The 21,870-nt window shown below is 40.4% G+C and overlaps 1 protein-coding gene across 1 annotated transcript in view; it reads right to left on the bottom strand.

Annotated features, from left to right (window-relative positions):
• The window catches only part of NNT (nicotinamide nucleotide transhydrogenase), a 441,005-nt gene that overhangs the window by 2,428 nt on the left and 416,707 nt on the right, over positions 1–21,870 (bottom strand). The window contains exons 20-21 of the mRNA XM_053701258.1: positions 1,108–1,226; positions 671–786 (exon numbers count right to left, since the gene is read on the bottom strand). Of these exons, the coding sequence (XP_053557233.1) occupies positions 671–786; positions 1,108–1,226 (235 nt within the window). The remainder of the gene's footprint in view (positions 1–670; positions 787–1,107; positions 1,227–21,870) is intronic.

Genomic DNA, 21,870 nt, shown 5'->3' with positions numbered 1-21,870 from the left:
AAAGAAATGAAAAACAGAAATATAGATACAGCTATAAAGTCACGACTGATCAATACACAGAACAAATATATAAAACCTGAAATCTACAATATGATGCGAGAGTGTGTGTGTGGGGGGGGGACGACGACAATATGCCTGTGCCTAGGTGTGTATCGCCTGTCAAAAAATGACTCATGGTTTAGAACCGACATATGTTATGAAGTAGAAGTTTGCAATTTACCATAGATTTTAAAGGCTGCAGCTGGTATAAAAAGTAATTGAAAACACATTAAGAGGAAAACAAATTTACAGTACGCTGTCCCTTTAAGATAGCATATATTTAAAAGTAGGTAAACAAGTATATTGGGCCTATATATATCTCTCAACGGAAGGTTATTTAAAATAAGTGACTTCAATGTCTCTAACATGATAAAAGACCCATACTAAAGTGAGCTTGAGATTTTAGAGTACACAGTTTGAAAAAGTGCACTTCTATTGTTTTCCTGTTTGTGTAAGTATGTGGGCTTTAAATAATATTTAGGCCTAAAACAAGATATAGCTTCTGATGAATTTATACTTTACACAGGCCATTACAAAATGCATGCTTTCCTATATTTAATATATATTGTAGGAACTTGCATCCTTTGTAAATTATTCTAGAGTCTACTGAGGATAATTAGAGGTCCCTCACCTGTTTTGCTTTCCATACTTCAAGAACAGGCATTCCTGCAATAATTGAGTTTGGATCTTCTTGAGCAGCAGAGTTTACTGTGTCATTGGCACCAATTACCAGGACCAGATCAGTTTCTGTAAGAAAAGAGAAAATAAACATAGTATTCTTAATTACTAGCATCTTGTTCCATATTAGGACGTCCTTAATACTTGGACTTGAATATATAATAAACTAACATTTTTGGGAGCTCATAATGATCCAGTTGGCTTATGTTATGGACTTAACTAAATATCTAATATAAAGCAACAAAAAATTTCAGTTGTAAGACACACAAGTATGGATTGCTTTTATGAAGTGCAAACTAAGTCCCAGTTGAATTTATTAAATTTGACCTATGTAAGAGAAATAATTGGGAACAAACTCTTATGCCGATTTGTAATATTTAGGCTCCATACCAGGGAAATCTTCATTGATCTCATCCATTTCCAACACAATGTCATATGGGACACCAGCTTCGGCCAAAAGTACGTTCAGCTGACCTGGCATACGTCCTGCTACTGGGTGGATGCCAAATCTAGAAAAATATTTTAAAAAGACCAAATAAGAATTTGATATTTTATATATTCTATTTACACACACACAGATATATACACACATTTATTTGTATAGCTTTCTCTCTGTTAATTCATTTTTATATTCATTTGAAATCAATGTTAGGCATACCATGTATTTAGTTTTAAATTGAAATGAGCATTTTTAATTTGCATTTCCTAATCAGTGCTAGTTGGCTTTAGGCACACTTAATATTAAAGGGATATGAAACCTAAACATTTTCTTTTGTAATTCAGACAGAACAAACCATTTTTGAAAAGTTTCCAATTTACATCTATTATCAATATTCTTTGATCCCATGATATTCTGCGTTGAAGAGATTCCTAGGAAGGCATCCGGAGCACTACATGACAGGATATAGAGCTGCAACCTAGTGCTCTTGCAAATGTATAACATTCTTGTAAAACTGCTGCCATATTGTGCTCCAGAAAGGGGCCAGCTCCTGAGCTTACGTCACTGCTTTTAAACAAACGATACCAAGAGAACAAAGAAAAACTGATGATAGTAAACTAGAGAGTGGTATAAAATAGCATGCACTAAAAAACAGAATTTATGTTTACCTGATAAATTACTTTCTCCAACGGTGTGTCCGGTCCACGGCGTCATCCTTACTTGTGGGATATTCTCTTCCCCAACAGGAAATGGCAAAGAGCCCAGCAAAGCTGGTCACATGATCCCTCCTAGGCTCCGCCTTCCCCAGTCATTCGACCGACGTAAAGGAGGAATATTTGCATAGGAGAAATCATATGATACCGTGGTGACTGTAGTTAAAGAAAATAAATTATCAGACCTGATTAAAAAACCAGGGCGGGCCGTGGACCGGACACACCGTTGGAGAAAGTAATTTATCAGGTAAACATAAATTCTGTTTTCTCCAACATAGGTGTGTCCGGTCCACGGCGTCATCCTTACTTGTGGGAACCAATACCAAAGCTTTAGGACACGGATGAAGGGAGGGAGCAAATCAGGTCACCTAAATGGAAGGCACCACGGCTTGCAAAACCTTTCTCCCAAAAATAGCCTCAGAAGAAGCAAAAGTATCAAATTTGTAAAATTTTGTAAAAGTGTGCAGTGAAGACCAAGTCGCTGCCTTACATATCTGATCAACAGAAGCCTCGTTCTTGAAGGCCCATGTGGAAGCCACAGCCCTAGTGGAATGAGCTGTGATTCTTTCAGGAGGCTGCCGTCCGGCAGTCTCATAAGCCAATCTGATGATGCTTTTAATCCAAAAAGAGAGAGAGGTAGAAGTTGCTTTTTGACCTCTCCTTTTACCAGAATAAACAACAAACAAGGAAGATGTTTGTCTAAAATCCTTTGTAGCATCTAAATAGAATTTTAGAGCGCGAACAACATCCAAATTGTACAACAAACGTTCCTTCTTTGAAACTGGATTCGGACACAAAGAAGGCACGACTATCTCCTGGTTAATGTTTTTGTTAGAAACAACTTTCGGAAGAAAACCAGGTTTAGTACGTAAAACCACCTTATCTGCATGGAACACCAGATAAGGAGGAGAACACTACAGAGCAGATAATTCTGAAACTCTTCTAGCAGAAGAAATTGCAACCAAAAACAAAACTTTCCAAGATAATAACTTAATATCAACGGAATGTAAGGGTTCAAACGGAACCCCCTGAAGAACTGAAAGAACTAAATTGAGACTCCAAGGAGGAGTCAAAGGTTTGTAAACAGGCTTGATTCTAACCAGAGCCTGAACAAAGGCTTGAACATCTGGCACAGCTGCCAGCTTTTTGTGAAGTAACACAGACAAGGCAGAAATCTGTCCCTTCAAGGAACTTGCAGATAATCCTTTCTCCAATCCTTCTTGAAGAAAGGATAGAATCTTAGGAATTTTTACCTTGTCCCAAGGGAATCCTTTAGATTCACACCAACAGATATATTTTTTCCATATTTTGTGGTAAATTTTTCTAGTTACAGGCTTTCTGGCCTGAACAAGAGTATCAATAACAGAATCTGAGAACCCTCGCTTTGATAAGATCAAGCGTTCAATCTCCAAGCAGTCAGTTGGAGTGAGACCAGATTCGGATGTTCGAACGGACCTTGAACAAGAAGGTCTCGTCTCAAAGGTAGCTTCCATGGTGGAGCCGATGACATATTCACCAGGTCTGCATACCAAGTCCTGCGTGGCCACGCAGGAGCTATCAAGATCACCGATGCCCTCTCCTGATTGATCCTGGCTACCAGCCTGGGGATGAGAGGAAACGGCGGGAATACATAAGCTAGTTTGAAGGTCCAAGGTGCTACTAGTGCATCTACTAGAGTCGCCTTGGGATCCCTGGATCTGGACCCGTAGCAAGGAACCTTGAAGTTCTGACGAGAGGCCATCAGATCCATGTCTGGAATGCCCCACAGTTGAGTAATGTGGGCAAAGATTTCCGGATGGAGTTCCCACTCCCCCGGATGTAATGTCTGACGACTCAGAAAATCCGCTTCCCAATTTTCCACTCCTGGGATGTGGATTGCAGACAAGTGGCAGGAGTGAGTCTCCGCCCATTGAATGATTTTGGTCACTTCTTCCATCGCCAGGGAACTCCTTGTTCCCCCCTGATGGTTGATGTACGCAACAGTCGTCATGTTGTCTGATTGAAACCGTATGAACTTGGCCTTTGCTAGCTGAGGCCAAGCCTTGAGAGCATTGAGTATCGCTCTCAGTTCCAGAATATTTATCGGTAGAAGAGATTCTTCCCGAGACCAAAGACCCTGAGCTTTCAGGGGTCCCCAGACCGCTCCCCAGCCCATCAGACTGGCGTCGGTCGTGACAATGACCCACTCTGGTCTGCGGAAGCTCATCCCCTGTGACAGGTTGTCCAGGGACAGCCACCAACGGAGTGAATCTCTGGTCCTCTGATTTACTTGTATCGTCGGAGACAAGTCTGTATAGTCCCCATTCCACTGACTGAGCATGCACAGTTGTAATGGTCTTAGATGAATGCGCGCAAAAGGAACTATGTCCATTGCCGCTACCATCAAACCTATTACTTCCATGCACTGCGCTATGGAAGGAAGAGGAACGGAATGAAGTATTTGACAAGAGTTTAGAAGTTTTGTTTTTCTGGCCTCTGTCAGAAAAATCCTCATTTCTAAGGAGTCTATTATTGTTCCCAAGAAGGGAACCCTCGTTGACGGAGATAGAGAACTCTTTTCTACGTTCACTTTCCATCCGTGAGATCTGAGAAAGGCCAGGACAATGTCCGTGTGAGCCTTTGCTAGAGGAAGGGACGACGCTTGAATCAGAATGTCGTCCAAGTAAGGTACTACTGCAATGCCCCTTGGTCTTAGCACCGCTAGAAGGGACCCTAGTACCTTTGTGAAAATCCTTGGAGCAGTGGCTAATCCGAACGGAAGTGCCACGAACTGGTAATGCTTGTCCAGGAATGCGAACCTTAGGAACCGATGATGTTCCTTGTGGATAGGAATATGTAGATACGCATCCTTTAAATCCACCGTGGTCATGAATTGAACTTCCTGGATGGAAGGAAGAATTGTTCGAATGGTTTCCATTTTGAACGATGGAACCTTGAGAACTTGTTTAGGATCTTGAGATCTAAGATTGGACTGAACGTTCCCTCTTTTTTGGGAACTACGAACAGATTGGAGTAGAACCCCATCCCTTGTTCTCCTAATGGAACAGGATGAATCACTCCCATTTTTAACAGGTCTTCTACACAATGTAAGAATGCCTGTTTTTTTATGCGGTCTGAAGACAATTGAGACCTGTGGAACCTCCCCCTTGGGGGAAGCCCTTTGAATTCCAGAAGATAACCTTGGGAGACTATTTCTAGCGCCCAAGGATCCAGAACATCTCTTGCCCAAGCCTGAGCGAAGAGAGAGAGTCTGCCCCCCACCAGATCCGGTCCCGGATCGGGGGCCAACATCTCATGCTGTCTTGGTAGCAGTGGCAGGTTTCTTGGCCTGCTTTCCCTTGTTCCAGCCTTGCATTGGTCTCCAGGCTGGCTTGGCTTGAGAAGTATTACCCTCTTGCTTAGAGGACGTAGCACTTGGGGCTGGTCCGTTTCTACGAAAGGGACGAAAATTAGGTTTATTTTTGGCCTTGAAAGACCTATCCTGAGGAAGGGCGTGGCCCTTGCCCCCAGTGATATCAGAGATAATCTCTTTCAAGTCAGGGCCAAACAGCGTTTTCCCCTTGAAAGGAATGTTAAGCAATTTGTTCTTGGAAGACGCATCCGCTGACCAAGATTTTAACCAAAGCGCTCTGCGCGCCACAATAGCAAACCCAGAATTTTTCGCCGCTAACCTAGCCAATTGCAAAGTGGCGTCTAGGGTGAAAGAATTAGCCAATTTGAGAGCACGGATTCTGTCCATAATCTCCTCATAAGAAGGAGAATTACTAGTGATCGCCTTTTCTAGCTCATCGAACCAGAAACACGCGGCTGTAGTGACAGGGACAATGCATGAAATTGGTTGTAGAAGGTAACCTTGCTGAACAAACATCTTTTTAAGCAAACCTTCTAATTTTTTATCCATAGGATCTTTGAAAGCACAACTATCTTCTATGGGTATAGTGGTGCGTTTGTTTAGAGTAGAAACCGCCCCCTCGACCTTGGGGACTGTCTGCCATAAGTCCTTTCTGGGGTCGACCATAGGAAACAATTTTTTAAATATGGGGGGAGGGACGAAAGGTATACCGGGCCTTTCCCATTCTTTATTTACAATGTCCGCCACCCGCTTGGGTATAGGAAAAGCTTCGGGGGGCCCCGGGACCTCTAGGAACTTGTCCATTTTACATAGTTTCTCTGGGATGACCAAATTCTCACAATCATCCAGAGTGGATAACACCTCCTTAAGCAGAGCGCGGAGATGTTCCAACTTAAATTTAAATGTAATCACATCAGGTTCAGCTTGTTGAGAAATTTTCCCTGAATCTGAAATTTCTCCCTCAGACAAAACCTCCCTGGCCCCCTCAGACTGGTGTAGGGGCCCTTCAGAAACAATATCATCAGCGTCCTCATGCTCTTCAGTATTTTCTAAAACAGAGCAGTCGCGCTTTCGCTGATAAGTGGGCATTTTGGCTAAAATGTTTTTGATAGAATTATCCATTACAGCCGTTAATTGTTGCATAGTAAGGAGTATTGGCGCGCTAGATGTACTAGGGGCCTCTTGTGTGGGCAAGACTGGTGTAGACGAAGGAGGGGATGATGCAGTACCATGCTTACTCCCCTCACTTGAGGAATCATCTTGGGCATCATTTTCTCTAAATTTTGTGTCACATAAATCACATCTATTTAAATGAGAAGGGACCTTGGCTTCCCCACATTCAGAACACAGTCTATCTGGCAGTTCAGACATGTTAAACAGGCATAAACTTGATAACAAAGTACAAAAAACGTTTTAAAATAAAACCGTTACTGTCACTTTAAATTTTAAACTGAACACACTTTATTACTGCAATTGCGAAAAAGTATGAAGGAATTGTTCACCAAAATTTCACCACAGTGTCTTAAAGCCTTAAAAGTATTGCACACCAAATTTGGAAGCTTTAACCCTTAAAATAACGGAACCGGAGCCGTTTTTATATTTAACCCCTTTACAGTCCCTGGTATCTGCTTTGCTGAGACCCAACCAAGCCCAAAGGGGAATACGATACCAAATGACGCCTTCAGAAAGTCTTTTCTATGTATCAGAGCTCCTCACACATGCATCTGCATGTCATGCTTCTCAAAAACAAGTGCGCAATACAGGCGCGAAAATGAGACTCTGCCTATGATTAGGGAAAGCCCCTAGAGAATAAGGTGTCCAATACAGTGCCTGCCGGTTATTTTACAAAATTCCCAAGATTAAAATAATTCCTCAAGGCTATGGAGTATAAAATATGTTTATATATAAATCGATTTAGCCCAGAAAATGTCTACAGTCTTAAAAAGCCCTTGTGAAGCCCTTATTTACTGTCTGTAATAAAATGGCTTACCGGATCCCATAGGGAAAATGACAGCTTCCAGCATTACATCGTCTTGTTAGAATGTGTCATACCTCAAGCAGCAAAAGTCTGCTCACTGTTCCCCCAACTGAAGTTAATTCCTCTCAACAGTCCTGTGTGGAACAGCCATCGATTTTAGTAACGGTTGCTAAAATCATTTTCCTCTTACAAACAGAAATCTTCATCTCTTTTCTGTTTCAGAGTAAATAGTACATACCAGCACTATTTTAAAATAACAAACTCTTGATTGAATAATAAAAACTACAGTTAAACACTAAAAAACTCTAAGCCATCTCCGTGGAGATGTTGCCTGTACAACGGCAAAGAGAATGACTGGGGAAGGCGGAGCCTAGGAGGGATCATGTGACCAGCTTTGCTGGGCTCTTTGCCATTTCCTGTTGGGGAAGAGAATATCCCACAAGTAAGGATGACGCCGTGGACCGGACACACCTATGTTGGAGAAATAGGGAGTTTCATATCTCTTCAATTTACTTAAAATTTGTTTAATGCACTGACTGTTGCCATATTAACTATGGAGTACAAAGTAACTTGTATTTAGCATATTTGAAGTTTAGGCATCCTTGGAATACAATTCCCTGAGGTATGCTTGATGGACAGGTAAATAAGTAATAGTGGGGGGAAAAAGAATATATATATATATATATATTATATAAAACTACACATATTGTGTATAGAGGAGATTATTTTTGTTTTTATTTCAGTAATATTTGTAGGAGATGTGTTTAAGGGGATATGAAACCCAATTTTTTTCTTTTGTGAATCAGATAAAGCATGCCGTTTTAAGCAACTTTCTAATTTACTCCTATTATCAATATTCCTTCATTCTCTTGGTATCTTTACTTGAAAAGCAGGATAGTGAACTTAGGAGCCGGCCCATTTTTGGTTCAGTACCCTGGTTAGCGTTTGCCAATTGGTCGCTACCCAGGTGCTGAACCAAAAAGCGAGACCGCACTATTGAAAAAGATACCCACAAAGAAAGACCATCGACATATAGGGTATGTCGCTGGTCATTAAGGGTTAAAGGAACCCTAAAGCCAATTAAACTTGCATTATTCAGATAGAGCACAGAATAGTAAACAACTTTCCAATTCACTTTCAAAATGAAATTGTACACAATTTTCCAATATTCACACTTTGAGGCACCAGGTGCTACTGAGCATGTGCAAGCATTCTTAGAATATACGTATTATATGCATTTGTGATTGGTTTATGGCTATCATACGATGCAGTAGGAGGGAAAATAGAACTAACAAACATTTGTCAGAAAGAAATCTACTAGTTGTTTGAAATTCAAATTAAGTGCTTTTGCATTGTTTTATTATGTATTTATTGATTATGCAATGCTGGTGTATTTAATAAACCTTTAAACTATCTAAAGCACAAATTATTTGCATAAGTAAAGAATTTGCGTGACAAACGCAAAAATATTAGTGAATTTTATCTTAATATTGGATTACAATTTAGCTGGGTGTTCAGTAAAATTAGATGAGTGGCATATCCATTAGATATATCAATCAGGTGAAGAAAATGTTTTCTGACTGGAAACAACATTTTGCAGTAGGGCCTGAAACTGAAAAACCCATTGCTGTCCAAGTATCCAGCCATAAAGCTTTATATACACAAATAGATTTATTTGCGTTTGTTTACAATGTACCTACTTAAGGGTACTTTATTGAAAACAGAAATTAAGTAGAACATGAGTGAAATCAAAATGGCTAATGTATACATGGAGCTAACTTATACATGGAAGCCATAAACAGATATTTTTTTTAATTATTTTTTTTAGAAGAACGAGGCTGCCTTCACTCAAAGGGACACTGAAACCAAAAATTTTCTTTCGTGATTCAGATAGAGCATGCAATTATAAGCAACTTTCTAATTTACTCCTATTATCAATGTTTCTTCTTTCTCTTGCTATCTTTATATGAAAAAGACGACATCTAAGCTTTTTTTCTTGGTTCAGAACTCTGGACAGTAGTTCTTGATTGGTGGATGAATTTATCCACCAATCAGCAAGGACAACCTAGGTTGTTCAGCAAAAATGGGCCGGCATCTAAACTTACATTCTTGCATTTCAAATAAAGATACCAAGAGAATAAAGAACATTTGATAATAGGAATAAATTAGAAAGTTGCTTAAAATGTCATGCTCTATCTGAATCACAAAAGAAAAAATTTGGGTACAGTGCCCCTTTAACCCCTTAATGACCGAGGACGTGCAGGGTACGTCCTCTTAAAAAAGTCACTTAACGACCAAGGACGTACCCTGCACGTCCTCGGTTTGGAAAGCAGCTGGAAGCGATCCTGATCACTTCCAGCTGATTTCCGGTTATTGCAGGATGCCTCGATATTGAGGCATCCTGCAATAACATTTTTTACCCCTCCGGTGCAGAGAGAGCCACTCTGTGGCCCTCTCTGCACCGGACATCGATGGCCGCATTCGTTGGTGGGTGGGAGCTGAAGTGGGAGGTGGGTGGGCGGCCATCGATGGCTTCTTAGTTAGAGAGGGGGGCGGGATCGGTTGCGGTATCGCCGGGGGCGCGCACGGGTGCGCGCGCGTGCACGGGGGGTGGCGGGCGGGCGCGTGCACGGGGCGGGAGCGGGTGGGAACCGCTACACTACAGAAAAAAGGTACAAGTTGATTGTCAAAAAATATATAATAAACTTATTTTTTTTAAAACATCTAAGGGATCAGGAAGGGGTGGGGGGTTGGTATTGGGGGGGGGGAAGCTACACTACAGAAAAGGGACATTTTTTTAATATATAACAGCATATTTTTCACTAAAATGGGTACTGGCAGACAGCTGCCAGTACCCAAGATGGCGCACATTAAGTCAGAGGGGGAGGGTTAGAGAGCTGTTTGGTGGGGGATCAGTGAGGTTGGGGGCTAATGGGGATCCTACACATAAGCATATGTAAATATGCTAAAAAAAAATGCACAAAAAAGCCAAAATTCTCCTTTTATTTTAGTACTGGCAGAGTTTCTGCCAGTACTTAAGATGGCGGGGACATTTGTGGGGTAGGGGAGGGAAGAGAGATGTTTGGGAGGGATCAGGGGGTCTGATGTTTCAGGTGGGAGGCTGATCTCTACACTAAAGCTAAAATTAACCCTGCAAGCTCCCTACAAGCTACCTAATTAACCCCTTCACTGCTAGCCATAATACACGTGTGATGCGCAGCGCCATTTATCAGCATTCTAATTACCAAAAAGCAACGCCAAAGTCATATATGTCTGCTATTTCTGAACAAAGGGGATCCCAGAGAAGCATTTACAACCATTTGTGCCATAATTGCACAAGCTGTTTGTAAATGATTTCAGTGAGAAACCTAAAATTGTGAAAAATGTAACATTTTTTTTAATTTGATCGCATTTGGCGGTGAAATGGTGGCATGAAATATACCAAAATGGGCCTAGATCAATACTTGGGGTTGTCTACTACACTACACTAAAGCTAAAAATACCCCAAAAAGCTCCTTACATGCTTCCTAATTAACCCCTTCACTGCTGGGCATAATACACGTGTGGTGGGCAGTGGCATTTAGCGGCCTTCTAATTACCAAAAAGCAAAGCCAAAGCCATATATGTCTGCTATTTCTGAACAAAGGGGATCCCAGAGAAGAATTTACAACCATTTATGCCATAATTGCACAAGCAGTTTGTAAATAATTTCAGTGAGAAACTGAAAGTTTGTGAAAAAATTTGTGAAAAAGTGAACGATTTTTTGTATTTGATCGCATTTGGCGGTGAAATGGTGGCATGAAATATACCAAAATGGGCCTAGATCAATACTTTGGGATGTCTTCTAAAAAAAAATATATACATGTCAATGGATATTCAGGGATTCCTGAAAGATATCAGTGTCCCAATGTAACTAGCGCTAATTTTGAAAAAAAATGGTTTGAAAATAGCAAAGTGCTACTTGTATTTATGGCCCTATAAGTTACAAAAAAAGCAAAGAACTTGTAAACATTGGGTATTTCTAAACTCAGGACAAAATTTAGAAACTATTTAGCATGGGTGTTTTTTGGTGGTTGTAGATATGTAACAGATTTTGGGGTTCAAAGTTAGAAAAAGTGTGTTTTTTTCCATTTTTCCTCATATTTTATAAATTATTTTATAGTAAATGATAAGATATGATGAAAATAATGGTATTTTTAGAAAGTCCATTTAATGGCGAGAAAAACGGTATATAATATGTGTGGGTACAGTAAATGAGTAAGAGGAAAATTTCAGCTAAACACAAACACCGCAGAAATGTAAAAATAGCCTTGGTCCCAAACGGACAGAAAATGGAAAAGTGCTCTGGTCACTAAGGGGTTAAGGAAAGGATTTCTAGTAGCAGATATTTAAATATTCAGTATAGCTAAATTTTTGTTCTTGTCCATTCATTTCAAATTAAGAATGAAGGTTTTTTTTTTTTTGGGGGTGGGGGTTGGTTTCATGGAGAAGCGTATGTTTGGGAACCTGATGTACCAGAATGTTAATGTCGCACTAGTGTTATAAAGGATAACAAGTTAAAAGCAACTATAAACAGATGTAGAAGAACAGAACTCAGAATAGAATATCAAAAGAAGCAAAATAAGAAGAAATAAAAATCAGGGGAAAAAATAAATCAGAAAATAATAATAATAGAAGAAAAAAATACTAGAATGTTTTGGTATCCAAAGCTTTGAGTTTTTACTGTAATTACGTAAATAGTTTCTATATGGCACATGCTAAAATACAAGGTTATTTGGCAGACAAAACCAAAAACAGAAAAAACCCTCTAGACATCATTCATGAAGATTGTTTAAATATTACATAAAGTAGAGAGTGGGTACAGCTTCGTGTACGGTTATTTCCGTTTTCTAAATCTGGATCTCATTAAAGCTTTGTACTTTTTCTTAATGTACTATGAAAAGGAGGCCTGAAGAACATAAATCATTTAGCATATGCTATGATCACAGCTAATGGTTACAGGCTCTTCTCTGTCATACGACTTTCAGATGACTGAAGTTTTAGCATAATTTCAAGGATTTGCTTCTCAGTTATAATATTTGTCATGTTTAAAGTATATATGGGGGCTTCATAAATAAGCACATCATCCTTAAGCTTTCAAATGCATTCATGAAATTCATCAAAATAAAAGGAGAGTACAATATATGACGAGATAAATATTACAACGGGATCATGCTTTTAATCTAGAGAATGTGAGGAAAAGGTACTTCATAAACATGGCAGTAATTTAATGGGATAGACCCTCATTTGACGAGGTAAAAAATGTGTCTATTGCTACCTCGACATAAAAAGTTTTATTGGAACAAATCTTACTATCGTTACGAGTATCAGCCATGTTCACTTTCTGTTAAAAGGGACATTAAACACTGAGATGGTAATATAAAATGATAAACTTTGTGTATAAAAAACCCTCTACAATATACTTTCATTATTTATTTTGTCCCCTTCTCCTGCAATTCCATTCTGAAATGGTGAGCTTTTCAGTTCCTATTAGAAATGGAAGTGCAGGACACTTATATGCCACACAGCCATTGGCTGCACACCCTAGTGGTCTATTTAAAACTGTCCCTTATTGGCCACAACAGAGAAGATAACCTAAGTTACAACATGGCAGCTCCCATTGTTTTATAAACACTAAAACTTTACACTTATTTTTGAAATATTTAAACAGCTAATTAAAATTTAAAAAATACATCTACATGTTATTCTCAGACTAATATTTTCTTTGAATGCATCATTCAATCTAGCATTTATTTAGTGTTTAATGTCCCTTTAATGTAAGCACATTATGCAGGAAAACACCCAATGGGTATTACCTGAATCTCTAAGAAAAATTAAAAGAATTATAAAAGATAATTATAACACATATCAAAGCATCTTTTTATTCTTGCTAGGGGGGTTTTCTGCTCAATATGGCTCTAAAGCTGCATACACAAATAGCTGTTATGGAACATCCGGATTCAGTGTGTGTCCCACCTTCCCATGCACAAAAAGTATCAAACACTATACTAAAGAAACACCTACATGTGTGCTAATACCACTAACTTACATATGATTTTTGGCAGTAACAGTTTCTCAACTGATAAATGCAATGTGCACAACGTGGGTGTTACCATACTAGAAATAACAACATTTATGCTTACCTGATAAATTTATTTCTTTCTTGACACGATGAGTCCACGGATCATCTAATTACTAATGGGAATATCACTCCCGTCCAGCAGGAGGCAGCAAAGAGCACCATAGCAAAAGCTGTTAAATATCACTTCCCCAGACCTAGACAAGGAGTTTGATGTACAAACATGGCAGGACATTTTGTATAACACGAGGAGAGGGTTGCTTAGCGCAGACATGCTTGAGAATTCTGTTAAGACGAGTTTTCGATGGTACCTTACCCCGATAACTTCACACACCATCAGAAACGGGTCCAAACTGTGCTATAGAGGATGCGAAGAAGAGGGTTCATACAAACACATGTGGTTCGTTTGTCCTCACTCCCATAGAATATGGAATAAACTATCTCACTTTCTAAGCTCTATTCTAGATAGCCCCATAACACTCTCAATGGAGCAAGCTTTACTACATACTGGACTTAAAGAGTTCAATAAATACATAAACCAATTCATTAGGATAGCTTGCACAGCTACTAGGGTATGTATTGCACGCCACTGGAGGGAGTGCTCTCCAACATGGGGGGAGATTATTCTTAAGATCAGGCACTATTATAATATGTCAGCGCAGGCAGCTACCCTACAGGATACACAGGACTCCTTCCACAGGGTCTGGTATTACTGGATTATGTATGATTCGCCCAACTCCAGAGTAGAAGACATGTGAAGGGTCTTTGGTGATTAGGTCCATTTACTTATGCACCTCAGGTCTCTACGGGTCCATATAGATACTAAATCGCATTACATAAATTAAAAGGTGAGGTTCTGTGTAGGTCCTTCCCCACTTCCCTACCCTCTCTCTCTCTCTTTAAATCAGACTATTCTTTCTATTTATTTTTATTTTTGAATTTTGTACATGGGAAAAATGCAGGTACAATTTAAAAATGTATTGGTTGATAACAAAGTAACCTTATATGTCAACCCTAAGTATCTTGGTTTACTGGAGTTATTTGGGTTACGGGCAGAAATGTGTAAACATTGACGGAAGATTGAGTCTGTCAAGGGAAGGCTATGTACCATGTTCAAGATTTCTAATGTACATTTTATTTTTGCTATGAGAAACTATTTTCAATAAAAATCTATATTAAATTAAATATCACCTCCCTTCCCAGTCATTCGACCGAAGTAAAGGAGAGAAAGGAAGCAACAAGGTGCAAAGATGTCTGAAGTTTATAACATTTACCAACAACCTGTCTTAAGAACAGGGCAGGCCATGGGCTCATCGTTTCAAGAAATAACTACATTTATCAGGTAAATTTTGTTTTCTTTCTAATGACACAATGAGTCCACGGATAATCTAATTACTAATGGGAATAAATACCCAAGCTAGAGTACACAGATGATAAGGGAGGGACAAGACAGGGAACCTAAACGTTAGGCACCACTGCTTGAAGAACCTTTCTCCCAAAAGCGGCCTCAGTCGAAGCAAGTGTGTCAAATTTATAGAATTTTGAAAAAATGTGAAGAGAGGACCAAGTTGCAGCCTTGCAAATCTGTTCCACCAAAGTTTCATTTCTGAATGCCCATGAGGAAGAAACAGCCCTCGTGGAATGAGCCGTAACTCTCTCTCTGGAGGTTGCTGTCCAGCAGTTTCATAGGCAAAACGTATGATACTCTTCAGCCACAAAGAAAGAGAAGTAGCCATAGCTTTCTGACCCTTACGATTTCCGGAGAAAACCACAAATAAGGTAGAAGACTGACTAAAATCCTTAGTCACCTGTAAATAGAATTTCAGTGCACGAACCCCGTCCAGATTGTGCAAAAGGCGTTCCTTCTTAGGAGGATTAGGGCACAAGGAACAACAATCTCCTGATTAATGTTCTGGTCAGAAACCACTTTAGGTAGAGAACCTCATTTTGTACGCAAAACCACCTTATCCGAATGAAAAATAAGGTAAGGAGACTCACACTGTAATGCCGAGAGCTCTGACTTTACTAGCAGAAGAAATAGCTACAAGAAACAAAACTTTTCAAGATAACAACTTAATATCTAAGGAATGCATAGGCTCAAATGGAGCCCCTTGAAGAACCTTAAGAACTAAATTAAGACTCCAGGGAGGAGTAACTGGTTTAAACACTGGCCTGATCCTGACCAAGACCTGACAAAATGATTGCACGTCTGGTACGTCCGCCAGACGTTTATGTAACAAAATAGACAAGGCAGATACTTGACCCTTCTTGGAGAAAGGACAGAATCCTAGGAATCCTAACTCTACTCCAGGAGTAGCCCTTGGAATCGCACCAATATAGATATTTACGCCATATCTTGTGGTAAATCTTTCTAGTCACAGGTTTACGAGCCTGAATTCATGGTCTCAATGATCGGTTCTGAAAAACCCCGCTTGGATAAAATTAAGCGTTCAATCTCCAAGCAGTCAGCTTCAGAGAAACTAGATTTGGATGAAGGAAGGGCCCTTGAAGTAGAAGGTCCTTCCTCAACTTAAGTCTCCAAGGTGGAAGAGATGACATGTCCACCAGATCTGCATACCAAATCCTGCGAGGCCACGCCGGTGCAATGAGGATCACCGACGCCCTCTCCTGCTTGATTCGAGCAATGACTCGAGGAAGAAGAGTGAATGGGTGAAATAGGTATGCAAGACAAATTCCAAGGTACCGCCAGGGCGTCTATCAGTACCACCTGAGGGTCCCTTGATCTCGATCCGTACCTCGGAAGCTTGGCATTCTGCCGAGATGCCATGAGATCCAATTCCGGCTGACCCCATTTGAGAATCAGGCTGGAAAACACTTCCAGATAGAGTTTGTTTGTCTGCTCAGGAAGTTCGCCTCCCAGTTGTCCACCCCTGGGATGTGGACCGCCGACAGACAGCAATTGTGGGTCTCCGCCCACCGAATTATCTTGGCTACCTCTGTCACGGCTAAGGAACTCCGTGTTCCTCCCTGATGATTGATGTAAGCCACTGAAGTTATGTTGTCCGACTGGAATCTGATGAACCGGGCAGAGGCTAACTGAGGCCAGGCCAGAAGAGCATTGAATATTGCTCTCAGCTCCAGAATATTTATGGGCAGAACAGACTTCGACTGAGTCCAAGTTCCCTGAGCCTTTAGAGAGCCCCAGACTGCTCCCCATCCCAGAAGGCTGGTGTCTGTTGTCACAATCACTAAGGAGGGTCTGTTAAAGCAGGTTCCCTGGGAGAGATGATCCTGAGACAACCACCAAAGAAGAGAATCCCTTGTCTACTGCTCCAGCTGCATTTGCGGAGACAAATCTGCATAATCTCTGTTCCACTGACTGAGCATGTTTAACTGCAAAGGTCTGAGGTGGAAACGAGCAAACGGGATGATGTCCATTGCCGCCACCATCAGCCGGATTACCTCCATGCACTGACCCACTGAAGGCTGAGGAGCGGACTGAAGCGCTAGACAAGAATCGAAAATATTTGATTTCCTAACTTCTGTCAGAAAAATCTTTATTGATAGTAAATCTATTATGGTTTCCAAGAAAGTTACCCTTGTATTTGGAACTAAGGAACTCTTTTCCAAATTTACCTTCCATCCGTGAGATTGCAGGAAGGATAGCAACATTTTCGTGTGTAACCTTGCCTGTTGAAAGGATGGTGCTTGGACCAGGATGTCGTCCAGATAAGGTGCCACTGCAATGCCCCATAATCAGAGCACCGCCAACAGGGATCCCAGAACCTTTGAAAAAATTCTGGGAGCTGTGGCAAGGCCGAAGGGCAGAGACACAAATTGGAAGTTTTTGTCCAGAAATGCAAACCTTAGAAACTTGTGATGATCCCTGTGAATGGGAATATGCAGATAAGCATCCTTTAAATCCACCGTTGTCATAAATTGGCCATCTTGGACCAAAGGAAGAATGGTACAAGGAAATTTGTTTAGACTCTTGAGATCTTCCTTTTTTGGAACCACGAACAGATTGGAATAAAACCCCAAACCCTGTTCCTGCATCGGAACAGGAACTATCACTCCCAGGTCTGAGAGGTCCCGTACACAGTGCAATAACGCCTCTCTTTTTATCTGGTCTACAGATAATCTTGACAGTAGAAATCTGCCTCTGGGAGGGACATTTTTAACTCTAGCTTGTATCCCTGGGACACTATGTCCACTGCCCAGGGATCCTGCACGTCTCGAACCCAAGCCTGAGCGAAGAAGGAAAGCCTGCCCCAGATCGGGGGCAGGCCCTTCATGCTGTCTTTGATTCAATAGCAGGCTTTTTAGATTGCTTTCCTTTGTTCCAAGACTGATTAGGTCTCCAGGAAGGTTTGGACTGTTCTTGCTTGGAAGAGGAAGAATTTCCTTTGAAATTTCAAAAGGAAAGAAAATTACTCTGTCGTCCCTTTTGTTTGTTTCTCTTATCCTGAGGGAGAAGATGACCCTTTCCTCCCGTAATATCAGATATAATTTCCGTCAAACCCGGTCCAAACAATGTCTTTTCCTTATAAGGAATCGCTAAAAATTTAGACTTCGATGACACATCCGCAGACCAAGGTTTAAACCATAAAGCTCTGAGGGCTAGTACAGCAAAACCTGAAATCTTTGCTCCCAGTTTGATAACCTGTAGGGAGGCATCAGTAATAAAGGAATAGCCAACTTAAGGGAGTGTATCCTATCCTGGATCTCGTCAAGGGGAGTGTCTGTTCTAATAGCATCAGACAACGCATCAAACAAATATGTTGCCGCACTAGTGACGGTAGCAATGCACACAGCAGGTTCCCATTGTAAACCCTGGTGTACATACATCTTCTTGAGTAACCCCTCTAATATTTTGTCCATAGGATCTTTAAAGGCACAACTATCCTCTATGTGAATAGTGGTTCTTTTGGCCAGAGTGGAAATAGCTCCTTCCACCTTGGGTACAGTTTGCCAAGCGTCCTTGATAGAGTCCGCTATGGGAAACATCTTTTTAAATATAGGAGGAGAAAATGGGATACCCGGTCTATCCCATTCCTTAGCAATTATCTCAGTAGCTCTATCTGGTACAGGAAAAAACTCTGATGAAGTTACATCAAAATATTTGTTAAGCTTACCGGATTTTTTAGGATTAACTACGACCATGGTGTCGCTGTCGTCCAATGTAGCTAAAACCTCCTTAAGTAACAGACGGAGGTGTTCTTAAACCTGAAAGAAACAACTTCAGTATCAGCAGGAGGAATTACACTGTCAGAATCTGAGATTTCACCCTCAGATGCTACGAAGTATCCTCCTCCTCAGGCTTATGAGAGGGGGCAATCGAAATAGCAACGACTGCATCAGTAACCTCGCTTGCTGAACGTTTATTCTTCATCTTGCGCTTTCCCTGCAACATGGGAAAAGCAGACAATGCATCAGAGACTGCAGAAGACATGAGGGAAGCAATGTCTTGCAACGTAACCACAGGAGAAGTTAAAGAGGAAGCGCAGGGCACTGCATGTGTGGGCTGTAAAATTTGCGACGCTTGAGGAGAAAGCTGTGGCATTTATTCAACATTGTCATTAGACTCCTGAACAGCAACCGCCTTAGAAAATGTTGGCTCAGAAAAAAGTCTATCCCTGTAATTTAACGTTCTTTCAATACATGAAGAACAGAAAGGGATTGGTGGTTCCACATTGGCATCAAAACATAAACAATTGACATTTTGCAGGGCCTCTTGGTCCATTCTGACTCACAATGGATACAAAAATTAAAGTAAAAAGTCTAAATTTTTTATTAAAATTTAAACATAAAAAACATTACTGTCACTTTAATTTTTAAAAGTAACTTTTTTTACTCTTTTTATTTTTCTATGCAAAAACTTAAAGGGACACTGAACCCAACTTTTTTCTTTCGTGATTCAGATAGAGCAGGCAATTTTAAGCAACTTTCTAATTTACTTCTATTATCAAATTGTCTTCATTCTTTTGGTATGTTTATTTGAAAAGCAAGAATGTAAGTTTAGATGCCGGCCCATTTTTGGTTAACAACCTGGGTTGTCCTTGGTGATTGGACAGCACCAATAAACAAGTGCTGTCCATGGTACTGAACCAACAATTTGCTGTCTCCTTAGCATAAATAACTTTTTTCAAATAAAGATAGCAAGAGAACAAAGAAAAATTGATAATAGAAGTAAATTAGAAATTTGCTTAAAATTGCATGCTCTATCTGAATCATGAAAGAAAAAAAATTGACGCCCATATTTTTTTTTTTTAAGCGCCAAATAAGGCGCCCACATTATTTGGCGCCTAAATGCTTTTGGCGCCAAAAATGACGCCACATCCGGAACGCCGACACTTTTGGCGCAAAAGAACGTAAAAAATGACGCAACTTCCGGCGACACGTATGACGCCGGAAACAGAAAAAAATTTTGCGCCAAAAAAGTCCACGCCAAGAATGACGCAATAAAATGAAGCATTTTCAGCCCCCGCCAGCCTAACAGCCCACAGGGAAAAAGTCAAATTTTAAGGTAAGAAAAAAAATGATTGATTCAAATGCATTATCCCAAATATGAAACAGACTGTCTGAAATAAGGAATGTTGAACATCCTGAGTCAAGGCAAATAAATATTTGAATACATATATTTAGAACTTTATAAAAAAAGTGCCCAACCATAGCTTAGAGTGTCACAGAAAATAAGACTTACTTACCCCAGGACACTCATCTACATGTTGTAGAAAGCCAAACCAGTACTGAAATGAAAATCAGCAGAGGTAATGGTATATATATATATATATATATATATAAGAGTATATCGTCGATCTGAAAAGGGAGGTAAGAGATGAATCTCTACGACCGATAACAGAGAACCTATGAAATAGATCCCGTAGAAGGAGATCATTGAATTTAAATAGGCAATACTCTCCTCACATCCCTCTGACATTCACTGCACGCTGAGAGGAAAACCGGGCTCCAACCTGCTGCGGAGCGCATATCAACGTAGAATCTAGCACAAACTTACTTCACCACCTCCATAGGAGGCAAAGTTTGTAAAACTGATTTGTGGGTGTGGTGAGGGGTGTATTTGTAGGCATTTTGAGGTTTGGGAAACTTTGCCCCTCCTGGTAGGAATGTATATCCCATACGTCACTAGCTCATGGACTCTTGCTAATTACATGAAAGAAATTGGGTTCAGTGTCCCTTTAAGCTAACAGTAGTTCAAAACCCCTCTACACTTCACCTCTACGCTTGTTTGCCGAGGTGCCTGCCTGCCCTGCTGACAACGTAAACTTTTGAAAGTCCCCTTAGTAGAAGATCCGAAACTCTGCAGTAAATGTAATGACCTCCTTTCCGGTTCTAGAAACGCAAGACCCAATAGCTAAACATGCAATTCCAGCTGAGAACTTAAACTCTTTCCCCCGACACAGGAAGAAAGAAAAAGTGGAGCGCAACACTAATTGCTGCCTCTCAATGCTCCGCCCATCGTGGGCGTGTTAAAGTGAATCTCCCGGTCGGCATTTTTGTTTTATAATTAAACCGCCGGGAGCAGTGAAAAACCACCAGAAAAATGAGCCCATTTTCTCTCCACCCCAGCGCCTGCAAAATAAATTGTCAACATAAGGCCCCTCCAGCTGTAGAAGAGTTTATGTGTCCCAACTAAATAAAGTGCCTTAATTTCTTTCAGAGTGTTCCTGCTTCCCCAGAATATTAAATAGCACTTACCTCAAATCTGCCCGACAGCAAGGCAGCTCACCAGGTTTGAGAGGTCCTCTCCCTCACATTGGACCTGTGGAAAAGAAATAAAGACTGAGTAATTTCACTCAGGCTTTAGGAGTTAGGGCAGCATAAACTATATGGGAGGCGCAATGAGAATTATGTCCCACAAGTTACCATTGCTCTAAAGCCACCACTGCCCTACTGAAGAGACTGATGGGGACTACGGCTACACCCTAGGACAAAGCAACACAATCTTGCACTACTTAAAAAAATAATAAACTCTTGATTGAAGAATCTTTTACTAACACCTAACTTTACCACTTCCTTGCTCTAACGTAGGCAAAGAGGAAGGGAGGTGATATTTAACAGCTTTTGCTGTGGTGCTCTTTGCCGCCTCCTGCTGGGCAGGAGTCATATTCCCATTAGTAATTAGATGATGCGTGGTCTCATCGTGTCATTAGAAAGAAATACTTATTTAATAAATAAATAAGATATAAATAAGTTAAATAATTAGGCTACCAAAATGTAATGAATTCAGTGATACTGATAAGAGAAAAGTACATTAACTCTACATATCTAATTATACATTTAAAGACCATGTTATTCATTTCTTACATCATATCTTTGCTACTGTATAGTTAAATACATTAAGGGTTAATATGGATGTACCTAGCATCTAAAGCTACCAACATTGTTAACCATTTTTACAGTTCCATAATGTTCTTTAGCATTCTGCCTTGACCACATGATGACTAAAGTTTGGCTCCATACTTTCTATCCAGTTAAGAAATACACAATTTGGCATGACAGAGGCCTGCAGCCCTACTGACAAGCATGGGATTAAGACATAAACCCTGAATAACATTACATTGTGCTAAT

The sequence above is a fragment of the Bombina bombina genome, chromosome 2 (assembly GCF_027579735.1).
Source record: "Bombina bombina isolate aBomBom1 chromosome 2, aBomBom1.pri, whole genome shotgun sequence".
In the NCBI taxonomy this organism is placed as follows: Eukaryota; Metazoa; Chordata; class Amphibia; order Anura; family Bombinatoridae; genus Bombina; species Bombina bombina.
This window is presented reverse-complemented; position numbering and strand designations above follow the sequence as displayed.